General features: G+C 34.8%; 2 protein-coding genes across 2 annotated transcripts; one reads left to right on the top strand and one right to left on the bottom strand.

The window, feature by feature from the left end:
* Positions 1-10,988: 10,988 nt before the first annotated feature.
* LOC124845087 (transcription factor HEC2-like) lies at positions 10,989-12,708 on the bottom strand. Its single transcript, XM_047322126.2, has 3 exons — positions 11,922-12,708; positions 11,731-11,823; positions 10,989-11,164 (listed from the first exon to the last, which is right to left on the bottom strand). The coding sequence occupies exons 1-2, from the start codon at positions 12,706-12,708 to the stop codon at positions 11,789-11,791; spliced, it is 822 nt and encodes a 273-aa protein (XP_047178082.2). The 3' UTR covers positions 10,989-11,164; positions 11,731-11,788.
* A 4,279-nt stretch (positions 12,709-16,987) lies between these two features.
* On the top strand, positions 16,988-18,190 carry LOC148203628 (uncharacterized). Its single transcript, XM_088107685.1, has 4 exons — positions 16,988-17,011; positions 17,099-17,377; positions 17,469-17,573; positions 17,653-18,190. The coding sequence occupies exons 1-4, from the start codon at positions 16,988-16,990 to the stop codon at positions 18,169-18,171; spliced, it is 927 nt and encodes a 308-aa protein (XP_087963811.1). The 3' UTR covers positions 18,172-18,190.
* Positions 18,191-20,220: the final 2,030 nt, after the last annotated feature.

The raw sequence follows: 20,220 nt of genomic DNA, 5'->3' as shown, positions 1-20,220 counted from the left end.
TACTGTCATATCAGACGCAAAGTAATCGATTACGTAAGTAATGTAATCGGTTACATAAAACAGATGTAACATTATTACAACTAACTCAGCTCTTAATTGAATGCTTAATTAATGTAATCGATTTGCATTTAATGTTAGTCAAACATATTTAAAAATATGATCGTTAAAGCAGTTATGACTAGCATGAAATTAGTTTTCAAAACATAACAAACTTAATTGAATACACAACATATGTAATCGATTAAGCTTAACACTTAAACCGATTTTGAAAACTTTTCTTCTCAAAAACTTATCACAGCACATTTGAAAAAGATATATGCAAACATACGAGTTTCAATCAATTTATCAACTAATGTAATCGATTCAAACTAGGTGTTTTGCCGCAGTTCAAAACATAAGTTGTCAGATGACCTTAATTGATTACTAGAACACTGTAATCGATTATGTCATGCATATTTATTTTTGTGCTTGTGGTTTTCATTACCCAGAAACGTACATTGTGCATACACATATATAATCACATCATATAATCACAATAGTATGCATAACCAACACAGTATGTCCAACACATGCATTTATCAGAGTATGTGCATATAACACAATAAGCATGTACATATCCCACATATGTATAACACAACACATAAGCACTTTTCTGTTGTGACAAGACAACATTCATGTTTTGTTGCTATTAATGTGTTGTCATAATCAAAAACAACATAATAGAGATTGGGTTCGGCTATCACATTGCTCCCCCTATCAATAGACCAAAAAAAATCCATATGCAATAGTTCTAAAGGTTTTGATGTAGAAATCATGCTTTTAGATGAAAAAGATGATTTGGTTTGCTTTCCTTTTTGACAAAGCAATACATAGTTTGTTTTTTTCAAATTTTAATTTTGGCAAACCAATCACAAGATCTTTAAAAATCAATTTATTCAAATGTTGCATATAAATATGTGCAGCCCTTTTATGCCATAGCTAAGAATATTCCTCTTTTGCAACTAAACATGTTATGTTATGACTAGATGCACTCTTTATGTCAAACAAATATATGTTATTATGTGTAATACCTTGTAATGTTATATTAGAAGAATCCTTAATATAGACAGTGCATTTATCACTTTCAAAGGTTACCTTGAGACCTTTATCACATAGTTGACTTATGCTTAGAAGGTTATGCTTGAGTCCTTCAACATACAACACATCTTTGATTGTCAATGTATTTCCTCCTCCAATGTCCCTGGTTCCAATTATTCTTCCTTTGTTATTATCCCCATATGTAAAATATCCTTGTTTCTTTTTCTCAAAAGATATGAACCTCTTCTTATCACCAGTCATGTGTTTTGAACAACCACTGTCAAGGTAGTACAATGACTTCTTTGACTTTGAAGGTTCCTACAAAACAAGTTAAGGAATAATTTAGGTCTCCAATCTCATTATGGGTCCTTGGGGATAGTACAAACAAAGAAACATCATTTCACAGTTTTAACCCATGCACACTTTCCTTTTGGCACACCAAAATGCTTAATGTTGCATTTGTTAGAAGTATGACCATGCTTCATGCAATTGAAACAACAAACACTATGCAGTTTGTTTTTCACAAAAGTGTCTTTTTCTACCCAAACTCTACGAGTTATTTTAATTTGTGGTTTCATATGTTAATGCACATTCTTGTTTTTAAAATTGTTCTTTTTAACATCATTATGAACATGTGAAACAGATTTGGTTACTTTTGCAAGTAAATTTTCTAGAATGTTTATGTCAAACATATGATTTTTACAAGATAAGCATTCAACAGGTTTTTGAATCACATTAGATTCATATTCTTTCATTTCAAGATTACCAATCTTATTTCTTAGAATTAGTTCTCCATCTAATGCTTTTTCATATTTAAGTTGTAATTCATGAAATTCAAGTTTTAACTTATTATGTGTAGCATCTAACTTTTCATATTCATTCAATAACTTAAGGAATGCTTTTTGTAAATCTATTTTATTAGTTTCATAGCTAGAATCACTTACTTGACTTTCAACGTCATGAAGATTGGCCATTAAGCAAATATTTGCTTCCTCATCTGAGTTGCTTGAGCTTGAAGAATTGGAGTCATTTTCTTCCCAAGCTATGTAGACTTTCTTCTTCTCATGAAGAGATAGCACAAAAATTTTCACATCAAAATTTAAAGAGCAACTATGTCAACGGACACAGGAAAGTGCAATAATCGGTAAAAATAAAACTTCAAAAATAAAAAAGAAATAATAAACGGCCTTTTTTTTGGAATTCTAGAGCCGAACTCCTAGCATTCGCTAAGCGCAATCAATAGCTCGCATTTTTCCTCCCAAAAAGCACATATGATACGTCGAATTCGAACATCGTGATCAAAAGTTATGTTGTCGCAAAGTTCGGGCTCACCAGTTTTTCACAAAACTCGACCGGGACAACTAGTGATGCTTTTGGGATTTCTATGAAGTTCCCACACCAAAATTCAACAAAAAACAAGGCCCCTAGCTATCAAAACCAAATATGCCAATTAATTAGGAAAAAGTGGGTACTATTCACGCTTATTCACTATGGGCACAACTTTTGAATCACATTCAAATACCTCACAAGCCAAATAGGGTCCAATTTCTCCTAATTGTGACTCAAACAAACAAAATACAACACACTTAAACACGCAACGTGCTCACATATACCATAACAGCACATATAAAAACGCATACAACACACAAAAACGCACACAACACACAACAAAGTGCAATTAAAGTGCAGTATAGACTAGGAAGTGACTCCTAGGTTGTTTCTCAAGGACCAAATATTGGTTTAGTCATTAGATCGAACACTTGGTGGGGGGTTTTGTGGGCAGTTTTGTAGTATGAAATGCACTGAATTAAAACTCGAATTCAACACAGATTAAAAATGATTGGTCACTAACTCAATTACAATGCTTCCAATCACAGATTAGCAACAAATAAACACTACTCTAACTCTTAATCCAACACAAGTTAACCAACTAAGCGAATGCAATGCACAAGTTCAATCAATTCTGCACCATACAATCCAATCAACTAAGCGAAGATTAAACACCAATTAGACAACTAAGTGTATACACAATCACAAGCGCAAAACAGATTGAATGTTGAGCCAAATCAGAGCAGCAAAATCACAATTCCAACTCAGAAATTTCAAGGAAATTATGCAATTTCTTTAATGACCAACCAAGCACACTTAGGCTACCATTAAAGCAAGATTAAAACAGCAAAATGAAATGTAAATCAACATTAAATCTGGAATGAAATGCACAAAACGAAAACACAACAAAATTGGTAAAAACGAAATTGAAATTGGGCAATGAAATTGGACAATGAACTTACAGCAGAAAATGAAATGGGCATAGGTAAATGAAACTGAAATGAAACACGAAAATGCAATGCAAAACATAAATTTAAGGAAGAGTAATAAACGAAAATGAAATTAGAATTAAAGATGGGATTCAATATATAAAGATGGAATTGAAAGCAAACCTAAAACCACCAAAGGGGGGGTGGGGGGTAAAATGCCCAAGAGCCAAAACCTAGAAGAAGAAAAACGGAAAATGAGGGGAGAGAAGGAGGAATTGAAATCTGATTTGGGGTTTTAAAACCCCTAAATTACGAAAATGCCCTTACTATGGGCTTGACCTAAATGTTGACCAAAAATGGGCTCAAAGTCATAAAGTTTGACCCAATTACATTATAAACGAATTTAAAATGAAATTGGACTATATTGTTGACGTGGTCACACTCTTTTTGTCCCAAAATATGATTCCAATATTGTCCTACAAATAATAATTGAAATAATTAGGCTCAAATAATTCAAATTAATTAAAATAAGAATTAATAGTCCAATTAAGCCCAAATTGTAAAAATGAGACAATAATGGTGAATTAAACACAATTCACTAACACAATTTTGTAATTGAAGCTCAATGTCTTCTTCTTACCTTGATCTTCTTTTGTAATCAGTCTTTTTAACTCAAGCTCGTGCTCACAGAGCTTTCCAAAGAGGATTTCCATTGACATGTGGGAAAGGTTTTGGGATTTTAAGATGGTTTTCACCTTCGGTTGCCAAGATCTGTCCAAAGACTTCAATATTTTTACGTTAAGTTCATCAACATCAAAGGTCTTACACAAACCTGTTAAATGGTTCACTATGTTAGTGAATCGCTTTTTAACATCTATTATTGTTTCTCCAGACTACATTATGAACATCTCGTATTCCTGGATTAGTGTGTTCTTTCTTGCGTGTTTCACATCATCAGTACCTTCATGAGTGACTTTGAGTACTTCCCACATCTCCTGCGTTGTCTTACACACATAAATTCTATAGAACTTATAAAGCACTACATTAGAAGATATAATATTATGAACTTTAATATCTAATTAAGCTCTTATACTTTCCTCAACAGTCCATGAAAAATATGGTTTTTTTTGTTCAACCCCATCAACAGTTCTTATTGGAATGTAAGGACCATTTTGAATCGCTTCCCAGATGCCTATGTCAACAAACCCCATAAAAATTTTCATTATGACTTTCCAAAATCCATTCTTCTCACTAGTAAAAAGGGGTGGTCTGTTTATGGAGGCACCCTCAACATAAACTTGGTTATGACCGACCATTTTCAAAAAAATTGAAAAACTATCAAAGCAAGCTCTGATACCAATTGTTGAAAATTGGTATCGCGCATCGGAAAGGTTTTAGTGAGCGTGTATTAGTCAAAAGCCAAGAGGGGAGAGGTGAATTGGTTCTTTTAAAAATTTTGATTTTCTTTTAGGAGTTTTATCAAACAGTTGGTAAACTAAAAGTATAGAGATAGAGAAAATCACACAAAGTGTTTTATCCTGGTTCGAATAAAAAGATTTTACATCCAGTCGTTAATAACTATAAATAGTGATTAACTTTTTCACTAAAATATAGTTTATAGATTACAATCAGATAAGTAAATATTAAAGAACACAAAACACCTTTCTTCAACAAACAAATGGAAGAACTTCAGCTTAATCAACTTGAAGAGAACCACTTTTAACTTCGACAAGACTTGATTCGAGCACACTAACACTTGAGATTCCTCAGACTTTTTCTGTATTCTCAAATGGCTTAGATACACCTCTAAGAGGTTTAGTAAAATGTATATATAGCCCAAGGGCCACAAACTGAAAAGTCAACTCCCAACTACCAGTGATAATCGATTATATCCGTTATTGGGTTTTCAAAAAGTGATAATTGATTATCCTGAGGAATAATCGATTATTTGCGCGCGACTTGGGCAATATTGAACCAGACAGAGATAATTGATTATCCTGCGAAATAATCGATTATTTGCATGAGCAATCTCTTTTTATTTTGGCTCGTGATAATCTACTATTACACAAAATAATCGATTATCTGCGCAAAGATTCTTTAAGAAAAAAAATTTCTAAGTACTCTTACATCAACAAAGTTATTCCTTTACAATTATTTCTACAAAATGCTTTTAATGTAAATACAACAAGAGTCTTCAATTCTTTAGCTTGTAACATCATCAAAATTTTAGTAACTTTAAGATACCAATACTCGTTAATAACACTATGAAGTCGGATGGCGGGACAAGCGAGACCGTTCGGTCTTTAGTTGAATGTTTAAAGACCAAAAAATGAGAAATCTATGTTAGAATGTGTCATAACCGAAATATTAATGCTTAATGTCTTCCAACCTGCACAAAAGACTAACGAAGGACATTGATTATGACTGTGTTGTCAGTCATCCCTTGATATATGCTAAATAAGAGATAAGATGCTCATTTGAGACTAGAACTAGAACCAAACCATTGGAGCCTAACAAGACTGGACATAGGCGGTCCAATTGACGATCCAACTGAAAGAGGCTAAGGCCTGTCCGGGCTATATCTTGAATTTCGTTGGGCGAGTTGTGCGTGCTGAGGACTCTTACATAAGACTCGTTCTCCGGAAACGACTGAGGGTGGAAGATTCGAACGGGAGCAATATTTGGCGTAGACTTCAATAGCGAGAACTTGAACGTGTCCGAATCCAACGAAGTGAAGAAAAAGGTTCGAATTGGGATGCTCTTTGAGGATATTTTCAATTATGGAGGGTCCGGTGAGTTCGAATCTCCTAGTGTCACCATCCAAACGCACCGCAATTTTGACCTCAACAACTCCTCCTTATTCAAAACACGGTCGCTCTCGCCAGAAAAAGGGAGTCGAAAAAAAAACTTAACATGTTAAAAGTGCTAAAATTGTTTGAAGCGGAAGAATAATGGAGAGAGAAAAAGATGAGGAATAAAATGAAAGGGATGATCAATCCAATTAAACGTCAATTAATCTCACAAACCCATTTAGTCATGAGGGCAACAAACTTTCTAGGGCTATTTAACATCTCTTTTTCGCCCCTCAAATTCCTTGCTTTTTTTTTTCTTATGATGCCTCCGTTTTCAGCAGCTTCACCGTCTCAGAAGAGGGTGGTGGTTGATCACATGACGTGCAACGCAACTGAATAATTTCCGATCATTGTGACAGTGGCATTAGAATTGGGCCCACTAACAGCCAATTAAGGTGAGATAACTCTTTCCCACCAAGTTTCCTCATAACCCACGTCGACACATAAACCATATTCAAGGTTCCCCACATGAAACTCAATCAAAGGAGGCAGTGGCTTATTGAACCCGCGTCCATAGAAGTCTGCACATTCAATTTCACCATCCAAAGCTTTTGAAACAATCACCCCCTCCTCAAGATTATTCACCCCCTTGTTATCTAGAATATTGTTATATCTGACACAGCCGTTGCAAATCCTCACACATTATAATTGTCTAGGGTGCCACGATCCTGTAAACTTGTTGTCCATACTCCGCGGCTCCACTTTTGCATCCACTCCAAGATTTCTTGAAGCTTGTCGTTTGCGATGTCTGCTCCCATCATCAAGAACTTTCACTGCCATTGGAGAAAGAGTTTGACCACAATGGTTTCTATTTTTTGTTAGAGAATGAAGTCTCTCACATTCTGCCACCGATCGAGTTCACTGAGATCACGCCGGGGGGACACGCAGCGTAGGCGGCACCGGCGGGTTGAGACCTGGTGAAGGGAGAGGCTATGCGCGGCCAAGACGCAATGGTGGATGTGTGCGATGATGCTACAGACTCCGAGAGTGGGACCCGAGGTGGGTTTGAGTCACCGAAGACAAAGGGGTTCGAGAGGAAGAAGCTATCTTCGGACTGGCACACGCTCTTGTGGCGGAATGCGGCGGAGGCTAGGTGTTTCCTTATTTGGAGAAGAACCATAACGTATTCCATCAGGCCTAAGTGGCGTTCCAGATGTGTTTCTCAACAACCTTACGGTGGTTGAGCCACCAGTGCCTTTTATTTATATTTTTTTTTCAGAGATAGAGAGTGGTCACGACTACTGATGGTATTGTGGCAGAAGATTCAACCCTAGACCGTCAAAAAATTAAACACCCTCTCCTTTGTTTTTTTTTCTTTTTTTTTTCAAGAGAAAGAGAGGTTGAAGGACTCTCTCGACATTTGAAGAGGAAAGGCCTAAAGCAGGAGATTGGGTGTCGTGCTAGGCAACGTCCTTGATAATCTTTATAATTGGGCCGCAACGGGAAGGACCTACAAGTAGGTGATTGTTTTTTATTGTACCACTCGTCTGGTTGCTGGTGGTTAAGGGATGTCGCTCGATTCCATGATGAGTATCAAAATATTTCGAGTATGGATAGAGATCTTTTGTTCAAAGCATTTAAAGATGTTATGAAGACTGAAGGAGTTCTCTGATCTATCCTCCGAGTTATGCTATTTCCTCTCTTCTTCTTGTCCTTGGTATGAGGGTGGGACATGTCAAAGATACTCACACATTTAAGTAAGTGATTTACTCAATTATTCTGTAAGGCTTAATATCATTGTTGGTCTTAATTTTTGTCACCTTTATTCAAAATGATCCTAATTTTTTTTAAAATGTTCAATGTAGTCCTAAAAATCGTAATTTGTATTCAATTTAGTCGTTTTTCCAAACGCTGTTTAAATCGCTAACGACCAAATGTCCAACTGTGCAATCAGTGAATGACATGCCATTTAACTGCTGACCTGCCTTGACTAAAACATTACGTAGCCAATGAGGGACTGCCACATGGAAACCCCTTCCCCACCAAAAGATTAGGGTTTCTGAATGCAAGGGGGAAAGGGCTTCTATCGTCACGCGAAGAAGAAACGACGTTGGAACTCTACTGCAAGCGCAATTTCTGTGCAGGTGGCTCGCAGGCTGCTGCGATTAGGGTTGAGGGCGCGAAGGTGATGGTAGCCTGGGTGGTATTTGCGACAACCATGGAGGTTTGAACGGTGCAAGGATTTTTGTCACGATTCTGGTTTGCGATTGTAGCTCGCCATAGTGGCGATTTGAGTTTCCTACAGGTTTACGAAGATGATGGAGGAGCGAGGGAGGAGATAATGGCAGTGCGGCTTTGGCGGCGACTAAGTGAAGTTCGTATGGTGTTGGAATTTGCCCTTGTAGTAGAGTTTCAACGGCGCCGCTTGCCACGCGAAGAAGAAGCTCTGGATGGTTGATGGCGGCGATTTCGGAGGCTATTCTCGTGGTGTGGCCTAATGCAAGGTTAGTTGTTGTTGGCTGCTGGGCCGCCATGGTGATGGCTTGAGAAGGACAGACAGTGGCATTGATGGAGATCCACGGTGAAGGAAGGGGAAGATGGTCCTGGTGGTGTTTCTGGGTGGTTGCTGGACGGAGAAGATGAACACCGATGGTGGTGGCGCGGTTAAAGTGTCCACGTCATTTACTAATTGCACAGTTAAACATTTGGCCATTATCGATTTAAACGACGTTTGCAAAAAAGACTAAATTGAACACAAGTTATGACCTTTAGGATTTCATTGAACATTAAAAAAAAATGAGGATCATTTCAAACAAAGTTGACAAAAATTGGGACCAACAATGATATTAAGTCATTCTATAATAAAAATGAGTAATCATAATTCAAAATTACCTGTCTCCTTCGTTATACATATATTTATAAATATTATATTTAGCTTACCATCATGTCTGACCCATTTATTATCAATAAATGATATTTTTCTTATTAATTGTCAATAAATAATTATTATTTTCATTAACTTCTCATTTATTATTTAAATTAAGTTCGAGACGTTCGTTCATTTTCTCACTATCAGCCGCTTGATCTTGGTTGGATGGGTGGTCATATAGTACATTACACGTTACGATTAGGATTATGTTGTTAGGCCATGGTATTGCTTATCAATTGACAAATGTCAAAACAAATTATGGTGGAGGTACTAATTTGGTCAAATATGGAATCAAGTTGTAAGAATTCTTTCCGGCATACAATTTGATTTTCATTTCTTACTCCAAATTAAAATTAAATGGTTTTTTCATGTTCACTTAAATTTATATAAATATTAACTTTTACACAAAAAGATATTATAATTATTCTTTAGTAATTTTTTTATATTGTAAAAAAAAATGATGTGCTTTAAAGTTTTTTTTTAAAATTATTCTCGCTTATTGCCTTTTTTTAATCAGTAATAAATAATATATTATTTAATATAAGAAGTATTTAAAATATTCTAATCATTTTACAAACCCAAAATTATACATTAATTAAAAATATATATATGTAGTATTTATTGAAAAAGTACAAATAGCTTTGATATTGAAATAGTATATTCTTATCGCGTCTTGTCTTAAGTTAACGTAATTGTTTAGCTGTATTATTTATTAGTTTCCATGACTAGAATAATGCCCCGAAATTTATTCTTTTTGGCTACACGGAACTATGTACAATCATTGAGTGCAACTGAAAAACTTTCAAATGCTTTGCATCAACGGCCCAAAATTTGAAGGTCAACTGGTTTTGGTGTATTCTATTAATTATTCTACATTGAAAAGCTCATAGCAAAAGATAATTCATATCGCTTTGCTCTCTTTGAATTTTTTTTCAAGTTGTGAATAGAAGACTTGCATGCACAATGATTCGCTTTGCTGATTATGTATCTTTCTTAATTTCATTGAATTGTTTCTGATTTTATATTCTTTAAGATTACATTATTGATATTTTTCAATTTCAATTAAAGCGGAAAATCTGTGAAAAATCTAGTCTCCCATTCCTTTGAAACATCAAACTAGAGTTTTGAGATAGCTAAAAATTTAAACTTCGTACATATTAATTCAGCTCATTATACCGTAATTAATATTATTGAATGCCTATATATATATATATATATATATATATATATATATATATATATATATATATATATATATATATATATATATATATATATATATATATATATATATATATATATATATATATATATATACGTATACACACTAATTGAAACATGCAACACTATCATCAACATAAAGAAGTACCTGATAACCTGTAACATCCACTTTTGTATTTATGTACCAATTAATTGAAAGCATGTATAGAAAATGCGTCAATGACTCAAACTATTGTCTACATGTGATTCAGTAGTTTACTGATTGGATCAACGTCATACAATTCAATTACAGATCAAAACAGCCAAATAAATGCAATTTGTATTCACATGCACGGTTTTCAACATTTTACAATATTTATTTTTCACTGTTAATTAAACTATTTTAAAGACATAATTATTTAATGGACATTTATATTTTTACACAACAATTTTTTTTACTACCATTTAATACTACCTTTCATTATTATTCAATCTCTCTTTCTTTTAAAAATTTAAAAAATTCATTTTTGTTAAGATTATTTTTTCGTTTTAAAAATTTTCAAATGATATTAAATAACATATTTCTTTTTGCCTATATTTTACTTAAATTACCGGGAATTGTGCATCGTTCAGATAATATTTTGTAAAAGAATATAGCATATTTCAAAATTTAATTTTTATAAGAGTGTTTTTTCTAGCAAAACTGATACAGGTTTAAGGAATAAGAACATATAATACAACTTTTTTATTCAATGAAGATACAGTCTTCTGACCAAACAAACTTTTCTACCAACTCATATAAGATATAATTCTTATAAGATATAATCCAAACCAAGCGTTATGATTTATTATTCCTCAGTCACTTTGGTGAAGAATATCCAAACAAACCTTTTCCCACAAGCTATATACTGCATCAATACAAACCAACAGACTCCGTATTCAGTAGCAATAAATACAGCTATAAATTACAGATACTTTCTTAAAAACTAAAGAATATTTAAAATCTGTTGTTAAAATATTGTAGAGATTAATCAATACGCACTATTCAATATTTATTATACATAGCATGAATCCATGTAAAACATTTGACTTTTGACACTAAATTTTAATAATCAATATTGGTATTTTTGGGCTATTAATGCACGTTTCTATAATGTCAGTGAATAAAAAATAAGTTTAAGCATGTATAGTTTTTAAAATACTTAGTATAATAAAATATTACAATTTGAATTAAATAATAGAACAGAAACTGCTTATTTATATTTACAATAAAAGAAGTTAATTAAAACACACATCTCTTTTCAGAAATAAAAATGTTATATAAAGAAACAGAAATGAAATGAAGAAATATATATTTAACGAGTGGGAAATTAAGTTGAATGTTATTACACTTTTTGAAGACATTGGAAAATGGAAAATATCTTTTTACTACACAGATTCCATGAGGGTCTTTAGTTACAGTTGAACAAGGTACCTTTGTCGTAAAAAAAACTTTAATATATTGAAGGTGCATATAATACTGCATCAGGCTCTTACAGTTGAATCCTTTCCTCATTTTCATTGTCCCCTGGTACATTAATAATCATTAAAACGCATAACGTCATGCACGTACTGCTCATAAAAGTTTCTTAATTAGCATGTAAATGAGTAGTAATCAGTAATTACCCGATGAATGTTGAAGGTGGTCGGCGTTGAATTGGATTCCAAGAGGCAGGTTGACGGAGGTGGAAGCGTGCAATGTAGTTGGTGGAAAAGGGCAATCGGAGTTGGAAGCAGTGGCATTAACGGAGTGAATGTGTGGTGTTGATTGAAGGAACCTGATTTGTCGCTTCAAGAACTTGACATAGCGAATGGCTTCGTCAAGCATGGAAGCAGTGTCCATTTTGGTTCCACCAGGGACAAGTCTTTGAAGGATACGGATTTTCTCACTGATCTTTTCTCTTCGATGACGTGCAGCCACACTCTGAGGGTCATCACTTATGCGGACGTTTCGCCTCTTGGGTTTTCTGACGGTGGCAGGGTCTATGTCGACCGGTTGCATCGCTGCCATCTGGTACATCATCTCCTTCATCGCTCCGAGCTCTTCCTCTTCATCTTCTTCAAACTGGATTCCCAAGACGTCGGTTAGGAAATTAGTTGAAGAGGAGGAAGAGGGTTGTGGGTGAAAAGGGTGGTGGTGATTGGACCAAATTCCAACATCCATTGGAATTTGGTGATGATCGTGGAGGATGATGTTGTGTTGTTGATCTGTGGTCATGGTCTCGTGATTGTAAGTGGTGTTAACGTTTGTGAATGTAGTGTTGAGGTTGGTATCCATGTGGGCATGCACAATGTGTTGTGTTGGTGTTTTTAAGGTTAAGAGGAGTAAAAGTCTAAAAGGGTTTAAAAAGGATTGAGAAAATGGGTAGAAAAGTACAGTAGTTATAAATAACCTAACGATATCTCGCCGCATAAAAGGGTGCTAGCTGTTTGTAACAATCAAGCTTCGTAGTTAATGAGTTAACTTGCTAGCTTCTTCTTTTTTCTTCCCAAATTCACACCATACAATGCTATCAAAGAGGCTGCACAAAGAAGAGAGATAAGTGATAATAATAATAATAAGGTTTAATCTTTCTCGTTCTTTCAGTAACTTTTCTAGGTCTTTTATTTTTTCTAATTGGATCCTTAATTTAAATAAATTGAAACAATATGGTCATTGTTGTTAGTTCTCTACTAACACTCTTAAACAGGTGTCATGTGTTAGCTCGTAATATTTTTGAATTTTTTAAATAAAAAAATTGTCACGTATCAAGCTGACATTGTGTCACGTGACAATGACAATATGAGGTGGCACTGACATGTCATGTGTCAGTGACAGACCACGTGTCATGGCATTGTTGAGAAAGTATTAAGACTATTTTTGTTTAAATGACATTCACAAAAGTATTTATTATTGAAATATTAACTTTTATAGTTTGCTCAATTATATTATTTAGATTAAATGATTTCATTTGTGATTTAATTTTGTGAAAATTTTTTAAATGACTTTCTTTATTTTTTTGTCTAAATTTAATTTTTGTTTTAAAAATTTTAATGCAGCTAAGTTATTTTCTTAGTACTACATAAATAAAAATGTGTCAAATGTTAGTTCGTAATTTTTTTATTTTCTAATAAAAAATATCAATTTGTATAATCTTTTTTTGTAAAGATTTATATATAAATAAAATTTTGTTTGAATTTGGAGAAGAAAATTGTTTAATTTTTAAAAAATTAAGGATTAAATTGAGACAAATACAACGACATTGTAGCTTGAAATGACAAATGACATTGTTAATGACACATGGCTCATTGTTAGCTTGACAAGTGGATATATATTTTTTTATTTAAAAAAAGTAAAAGGTAAAATATAATTAAAAAATATCACGATGACCATCTCCTAACAATGTTAGTATGCAACTAACAACAAAAATTTAATTACGGCAATTTTTCAAAAGAAACCCAATTAAAAAAAATGAGAGACTTATTTGTAAAAAATCAAAAAAATAGGAACTATAAGAATAATTAAATCTAATTACAAATAAATAAATATATATATATATATATATATATATATATATATATATATATATATATCCTCTGAATCACTACTGGAAAAATAATTATTTCCGAGGGGTAATTACCGAAGGCCTTGTGGCCTTCGGTAAATGTATTTTACCGAAGGCTTTTTCGAAGGCTTGTGTAGTATCACTTTACCAAAGGGTAATGGCCGTCTGTAATGCACAGGAGTGATTACCGAAGGTAAATGACCGTCGGTAAGTGAATGATGTATATGAAATTAGAAAGTGAAATATTTCCCTCCCCTCATTTCGCGAAAACCCCTTCTTCCCCAATATTGAGATTCTGTGCCCTTCCTCCCTCGACGAACTGAGTGTGTCGCGTGTGCAGACTGCTTCCCACCCTAACCATCATTGGGATACGATTCTTCCCCAGTCCTCCATTATAGGTGAAGTCTCCCATTCTCCCATCTCATTTTCTTTTCCTGTTACTGTTTTCGAGAAGGCGTCAGTGGTGGAACCTTTCTTCTTGTAGCGTTTTGCAGTGTTCTGAGCTGAGGAAGGTGGTGGGTGGTTCAGTTGAAGGCTACCATTGTGGAGGGAAGATATTGGAGGAGGCGGCGTAGACGAGGCGGCGCAACCAGGGGAGTGTCGCTCTGTGAGAAGGTCTTCCACTACCGCTTCAGAGGCTATTGAAGGGGCTACTGTCGAGGTAAGTTGTCATTTTCATTGATGAACTATAAAAGCTAAGAAGAATGTGTTCTGACTTTGTTCAATGTATGCTCAGAATTAGTGTGTGCAATACGAATTTTTATAGAAAATATTGTTCAAAGTAGTCATTTTGATTGCTAATGTATGTTGATTATGAAAACTGATAACAAATACTAGATCAGAGTAAAAAGCTACTGGTACACCTAAAAAGCCAATTTCAATAAGCATAACTAGTGAAATACTCAAGATAACATTAAAGCTGAGTCCTGTTTCACAATTTGGTGTGTTTGTCTGTGTTGAAGCATGTGAAGGTTCGTTATAGAGCATGACCTAACCATGTCACTTGGTAAGGGAATCACGGGAAGGATATCACAGTTGCATATCTCAATCATGAACCCATCTGGGTGATGAAAAAACAACTGATCCACTTTGATGCCCCCTTCTTCCACCGTTCCACGCACGTATTCTATCTCCATTTCCTCAAGCTTCTTCTCCACTGCTCCCATTCTTTCACACTGTTTTCATTCATCACAAAAACCAAACAAACCATGTCAGTTTCCTTTTGTTCAGTCATTTTGTCAAACACACTGTAATTAATTTCAAGTAATGCTATGAAACAAATTTCATTTCACACTGAAACCTTGCCTGGAATGGTATGTGATTATCTTTCGGATTAATTTCTTTCTTTCTTTGAATGTTGCTGGGGTCCTCTACTTGAAGCAAGTGAATTCCAATTCCATATCCGAATAGCCTGTACAACAATGACTAAGAAGGAACAGAGTGAGGAGAATTTACCCCAGAAGAAAATAACATAAAAAAGTTTGATTCATTTTTTTGACATTTTTGTTCAACTGTGTTGATGTGTCCATTTTTGTTCAGCTGTGTTGACTGTTGTAGGTACTAATTTTGTTAGTACCTTTGTAGGTTTTTAATCAGGCATTAACTCCCACGGTTCAAGAGTTAAGACATCTCTCCAATTGGCCAATGAGATGTGTCAAAGAATGGCACACTTACTTCATCAATGGTTACAAATTCCATACACATGAATGGTCTAAAGGAAAGAAAACATCAAATTGTGGTGTGTATGTCAAGGGCCTAACAGAGGGGTCTTATGATGATTTCTACGGCATCATTCATAAAATATATGAGTTAGAGTACAACAGCACTACTTCTCCAAACAGAGTGGTACTGTTTTATTGTGAATGGTTTGATCCTTCTAGAGCTGGTACTAGAGTCGATCCACGCTTTAATATTGTCGAACTGAACCAGAGATTAAGATATGGGCCTTTTGATCCTTTCATTCTACCATCTAATGTCAGACAGGTTTATTATGTGCCATATCCACCATTTCGCAATATTGACAAGCGTGGTTGGGCCGTAGCAATACAAACGAAGCCTAGAGGTCGCATAGACTCAAATGAAGTTGAGGAAGATGTAGCCTACCAACTTGACCAAATGTCACAATCACAAGAAATTATCGAAGTTGAACGTATAACCGCATTGATCGACCCTGATGGTGATGGAGATGAATTAGAAGCAACAATACAAGGTGATGAAGAACAAGAGGAAGAAGAAGAAGATGAAGAAGAACAAGAAGAAGAAGATGATGGTGATGATGACGATGAAGAAGAAGAACAAGAAGAAGAAGACGATGCTGAAGATGAAGATGAAGATGATGATGATGATGACGATGATTGAATGTTGAACATCTATTGTAGCAAATTGGACTATCATTTCATTACCATTATCTAAAATACCATCTTTAACTTGTTTGCAATTACGTATACATTGACTTTGAAAACAATTCATCCTTTATTTGTTTATATTTTTTTCGCTTTATTTGTAACCATTTGAGTGCAGTAATGACAGGACAAGGTTCAGAGCGTCCTGATAAAGGAAAAGGGGTAGCAAGGCCTACAAAGAGGCAACGGCAGGCACCAAAGTATGTACTTAGGGTGCCTGCTAGACTACCTACCCCTGCTCCCGGTACTACATCATCTGTGGGGCCTTCTCCTACCCCTAGTATACAGACTCCTACACCTGCAGTAGCCCCTACTCCTCCTCCTGCAGTACACCCTTCTACTACCACTGCAGTAGACCCTTCTCCTCCTCCTGCAGCACACCCTTCTACAACCCCCACTCCTCCCCCTATTGTTATTACCCCCACTCCTCTCTCTGACCCTACTTCTATACCTTCCTCATCTTCTGTACCTCCTTCTGAGACTGTCACACCACTTGGTCATCCAGATTCAAGTGGTGATGCTGAAGATCTTGATCCGCCCCTCCATGATCGACCATGGATTGAGCCCTATGGTAAAGGGTAAGTTTATAATCTGTTGATATCATTTGATGTTTAAACCATATTGTAATTGAAATGAGTTTTGTTATGCAGGTTTATTCCATCTAGGGTTGCTTCCCAGGCCATCACACGTTCAATAAAGCAACAGTTTTTAAGTCCATGGCCTACTTGGGGAGCAATACCTGACGATGACAGAAAGGCATTCTGGGAGCGTTTTCAGGTCAACAATCCACTAAACTAATTGTCGCTCTTATTTTAGTATGTTGCCTAATCAATGTTTGTTCTCTTTAATGTTACAGATGAAGGTGCAGTGGAAACCTGAACATGAAACTCAGATACACAGAAATTTCCACATGAAAGCATCTCATCGGCTGTCAGAGATGTTTAGGGATGCCCGGAATGCAGCACAGCGCCCTAACTGGCTGGGTGAGCACATTTGGAACTCTTTACTGGCCCATTGGAATACAGTAGAGTTCCGCAATAAGTGTGCCAAAGCCCAGCGGAACAGAGCGTCTGAAAGGGGTGGCACCCTGCATACTGGTGGGTCGATCACCATTCATGAGCATGCCATTCGTATGGTATAATCTCATTACATAACTTTTTCCTTCATACACAAGTTATGTATATTGTATTTCATATGTACGCTTGTAATTCTTAATTATGTTACAGGCACAGGCTCTAGGACGGGCGGTCCATGTTGATGAGGTCTTTGCACAGACTCATGTTCGGAAGGGAACTAATGAATTTGTTGATGAAAGATCTCGGAAGACTCATGTAAGCAAATAACACTATTACTAATTTTTTATTTCTGTTATACTATCGTTCTCTGACATTGCTTTTAATGTTTCAACAGGAAGACTTTTCTACGAGACTTTCACAGGTTAGATCTGAACATGAGTCAGCTCCTACACCGGATGATGCCAGTAATGCAGATGATGACATCCGTAGGACACAGTGCTGGATCGACATCGTTGGTGGGAAGAAAAAGGGACGAGTATATGGTGCGGGACAGCTTGCTGCAAACTATACAGCATCTAGAGGAGGTACTCTGAAGCACCAGCCTTCTTCTTCCACCACTACTCCTGAGGAGGTTGTTCGCCTGAGGCAGGAACTCCATCAACGTGACCAGGAGATCACTGATCTCAGAACAGAGTTTACGAACTTCAAGGCCCTGATCATGAGAGTCTTGCCTGAAACCTCACAGGAAGTACAAAATCTCCCTCTGACCCAGCCACGAGCCTCCTCATCACCTGCTGCCACTCAGCAGCCCACTTCAGTCCAACCCTCATCAGTCCAACCCACACCAGTCCAGCCATCAATAGAGGAGCAGGATGATGAAAATCATTCTGATGATAGTTATGTACATTATTAGGTTTCATTTTGTTATTACTTGTTAGACAAACATTTGGATATTAGAATATTTTCAGTTGATATCATTTCAATGTTAGATGTACTTACAAACTTTGGATGTTACAACATCCTTGTGTTACATTGTTTTATGTTTGAACTACCCCATACATTATTTATACATTGATGGATGTCTTGTAGATTATTTGATGTGCATTGGATATTGATCATTGATTGGATCTTTGAGATGCACATTATGCATGTTTGTATGTGTTTGAAAACTGTTATGCAGGTCTGTTTGTAATTGAAATTTATTATACAGGTCTGGGTTGCACAAGAAAAACCATTTTGCTGAAATCTGCCCTGCATTTTACCGAAGGCTTTTGCCCTTCGGTAAATGCCCTCGTATGGCCATTACCGAAGGCTTTCGCCCTTCGGTAAATACCATCGTATGCTCATTACCGAGGGCTCCTGCCCTTCGGAACTTACCGAGGGCTTTCGCCCTTCGGTAATTACCGAAGGCTTTTGCCCTTCGGTAATTACCGAGGGCTTTTGCCCTTCAGTAATTACCGAAGGCTTAAGCCTTCGGTAATTACCGAAGGGCAAAAGCCCTCGGTAATGGTTAGCGACAGGGGATTTACCGAAGGATTTTTGGCCGTCGATAGGCCTTCGGTAAACACCCATTATCGACGGCTTTTGGCATTTTCCGAGGGCTTCTGGCCTTCGGTAATGCCCTACTTTTTTGTAGTGAATACATTTTTTTTTCTAATTTTTTTGAGTTGTTGCTATTTTAAATTAAAGTAGTTATATTTTTGTTTTTATCATTTAAATGACTATTAATTTAATTTTTTAAGAAATTAATATAATTATTTTATTTTTTTAAATAACTATTTAATTAATTCTGTTTCTCTTTTTTCTAATTAAATTTATTAGCTATGACTAAAAAAATAGGATACACGTGTTCATAATCCGTATATTTCAAATAATAATAATAATAATAAATAAATAAATAAATAAAAAGATAAAGTGATTACTCATATTTCAGTAAGGTGACAAAATAAATTTAAGTTCGCTAATTGATCTATTAATTCATTAAAATTTGGTAGATCGAATTAGAGTGTTCATAAAGAATTATTTGACGTTTTTAACGGATATTGATTGTCGATAAGTAGGGTAATATATATAATTAATTTAAATAAAATACTTATATTTGTATATAAAGACATTCTTCTAATACACTAATATAAACATAATATATATGAACATCGTAAAATTTGAAAATGATTGCTCTTTTATCACATTATCATTACTAAAAAATAATCACTGTGATCTGTCATATTAGTTAGAGTTATGTTTTTTAGTTGAAAGATTAATAATATTTAGTGAACGAAATTATTTTACTATCTTATTATATTTTTTGAAATGACACTTATAACAATTTTTAAATGCGATTTTTAAATGGTTATATTTAACTTTCATTTTGTATATTTATATTTATTTTTCTTATCTATTCATGATGGAAGAAATAGTAACACAACAATAAAAAATCTTAAAATTTGTAGCAAATATAATTTCTTCAAAATTGCAAGAAATGGGATAGAAAACAATAATAAAAGATAATAATATTAATTACAAAAGAGAACATTGATATTTTAACAAGAGAAAACTTTTTTGTGAAATGTAAAAGTTCACTAACACAAATCAGCCAATTAAGTTTCACTAAGATCAAATGAGTACAAGATAATTATATTAAAATGTTTGAACCTAAAATAGAAAATTGGATTCTTATCAAATGGAGGTTGAACTTGGGTTGTGATTTTATGTTCATTAGGCTTAAGTTCCAAAATTTTCAATATCACATAATATTAAATTTTAAAAGATTTATCCAGCTATGTGACTTATTGAATAGTGCACAAAGTTATTTGTAGTGTAGTCAAATGAGGGTTATCATATTCACAAGGATTTAAAAAGCATATTGGTAGTTTGTTTTTCGGTTTTTGTATTTTGATAGAAAGTACGTATGTGGAAAATATTGATAATAGTATATATTAAAGAGATTGAGTGAAGTAAGGTT

The sequence above is a fragment of the Vigna umbellata genome, chromosome 2 (genome assembly GCF_029865625.1).
Source record: "Vigna umbellata cultivar VRB3 chromosome 2, Vumbellata_1.0, whole genome shotgun sequence".
Taxonomy (NCBI): Eukaryota; Viridiplantae; Streptophyta; class Magnoliopsida; order Fabales; family Fabaceae; genus Vigna; species Vigna umbellata.
Note: the sequence above shows the minus strand (reverse complement) of the source record. Positions and strands in the feature narration are given on the sequence as shown.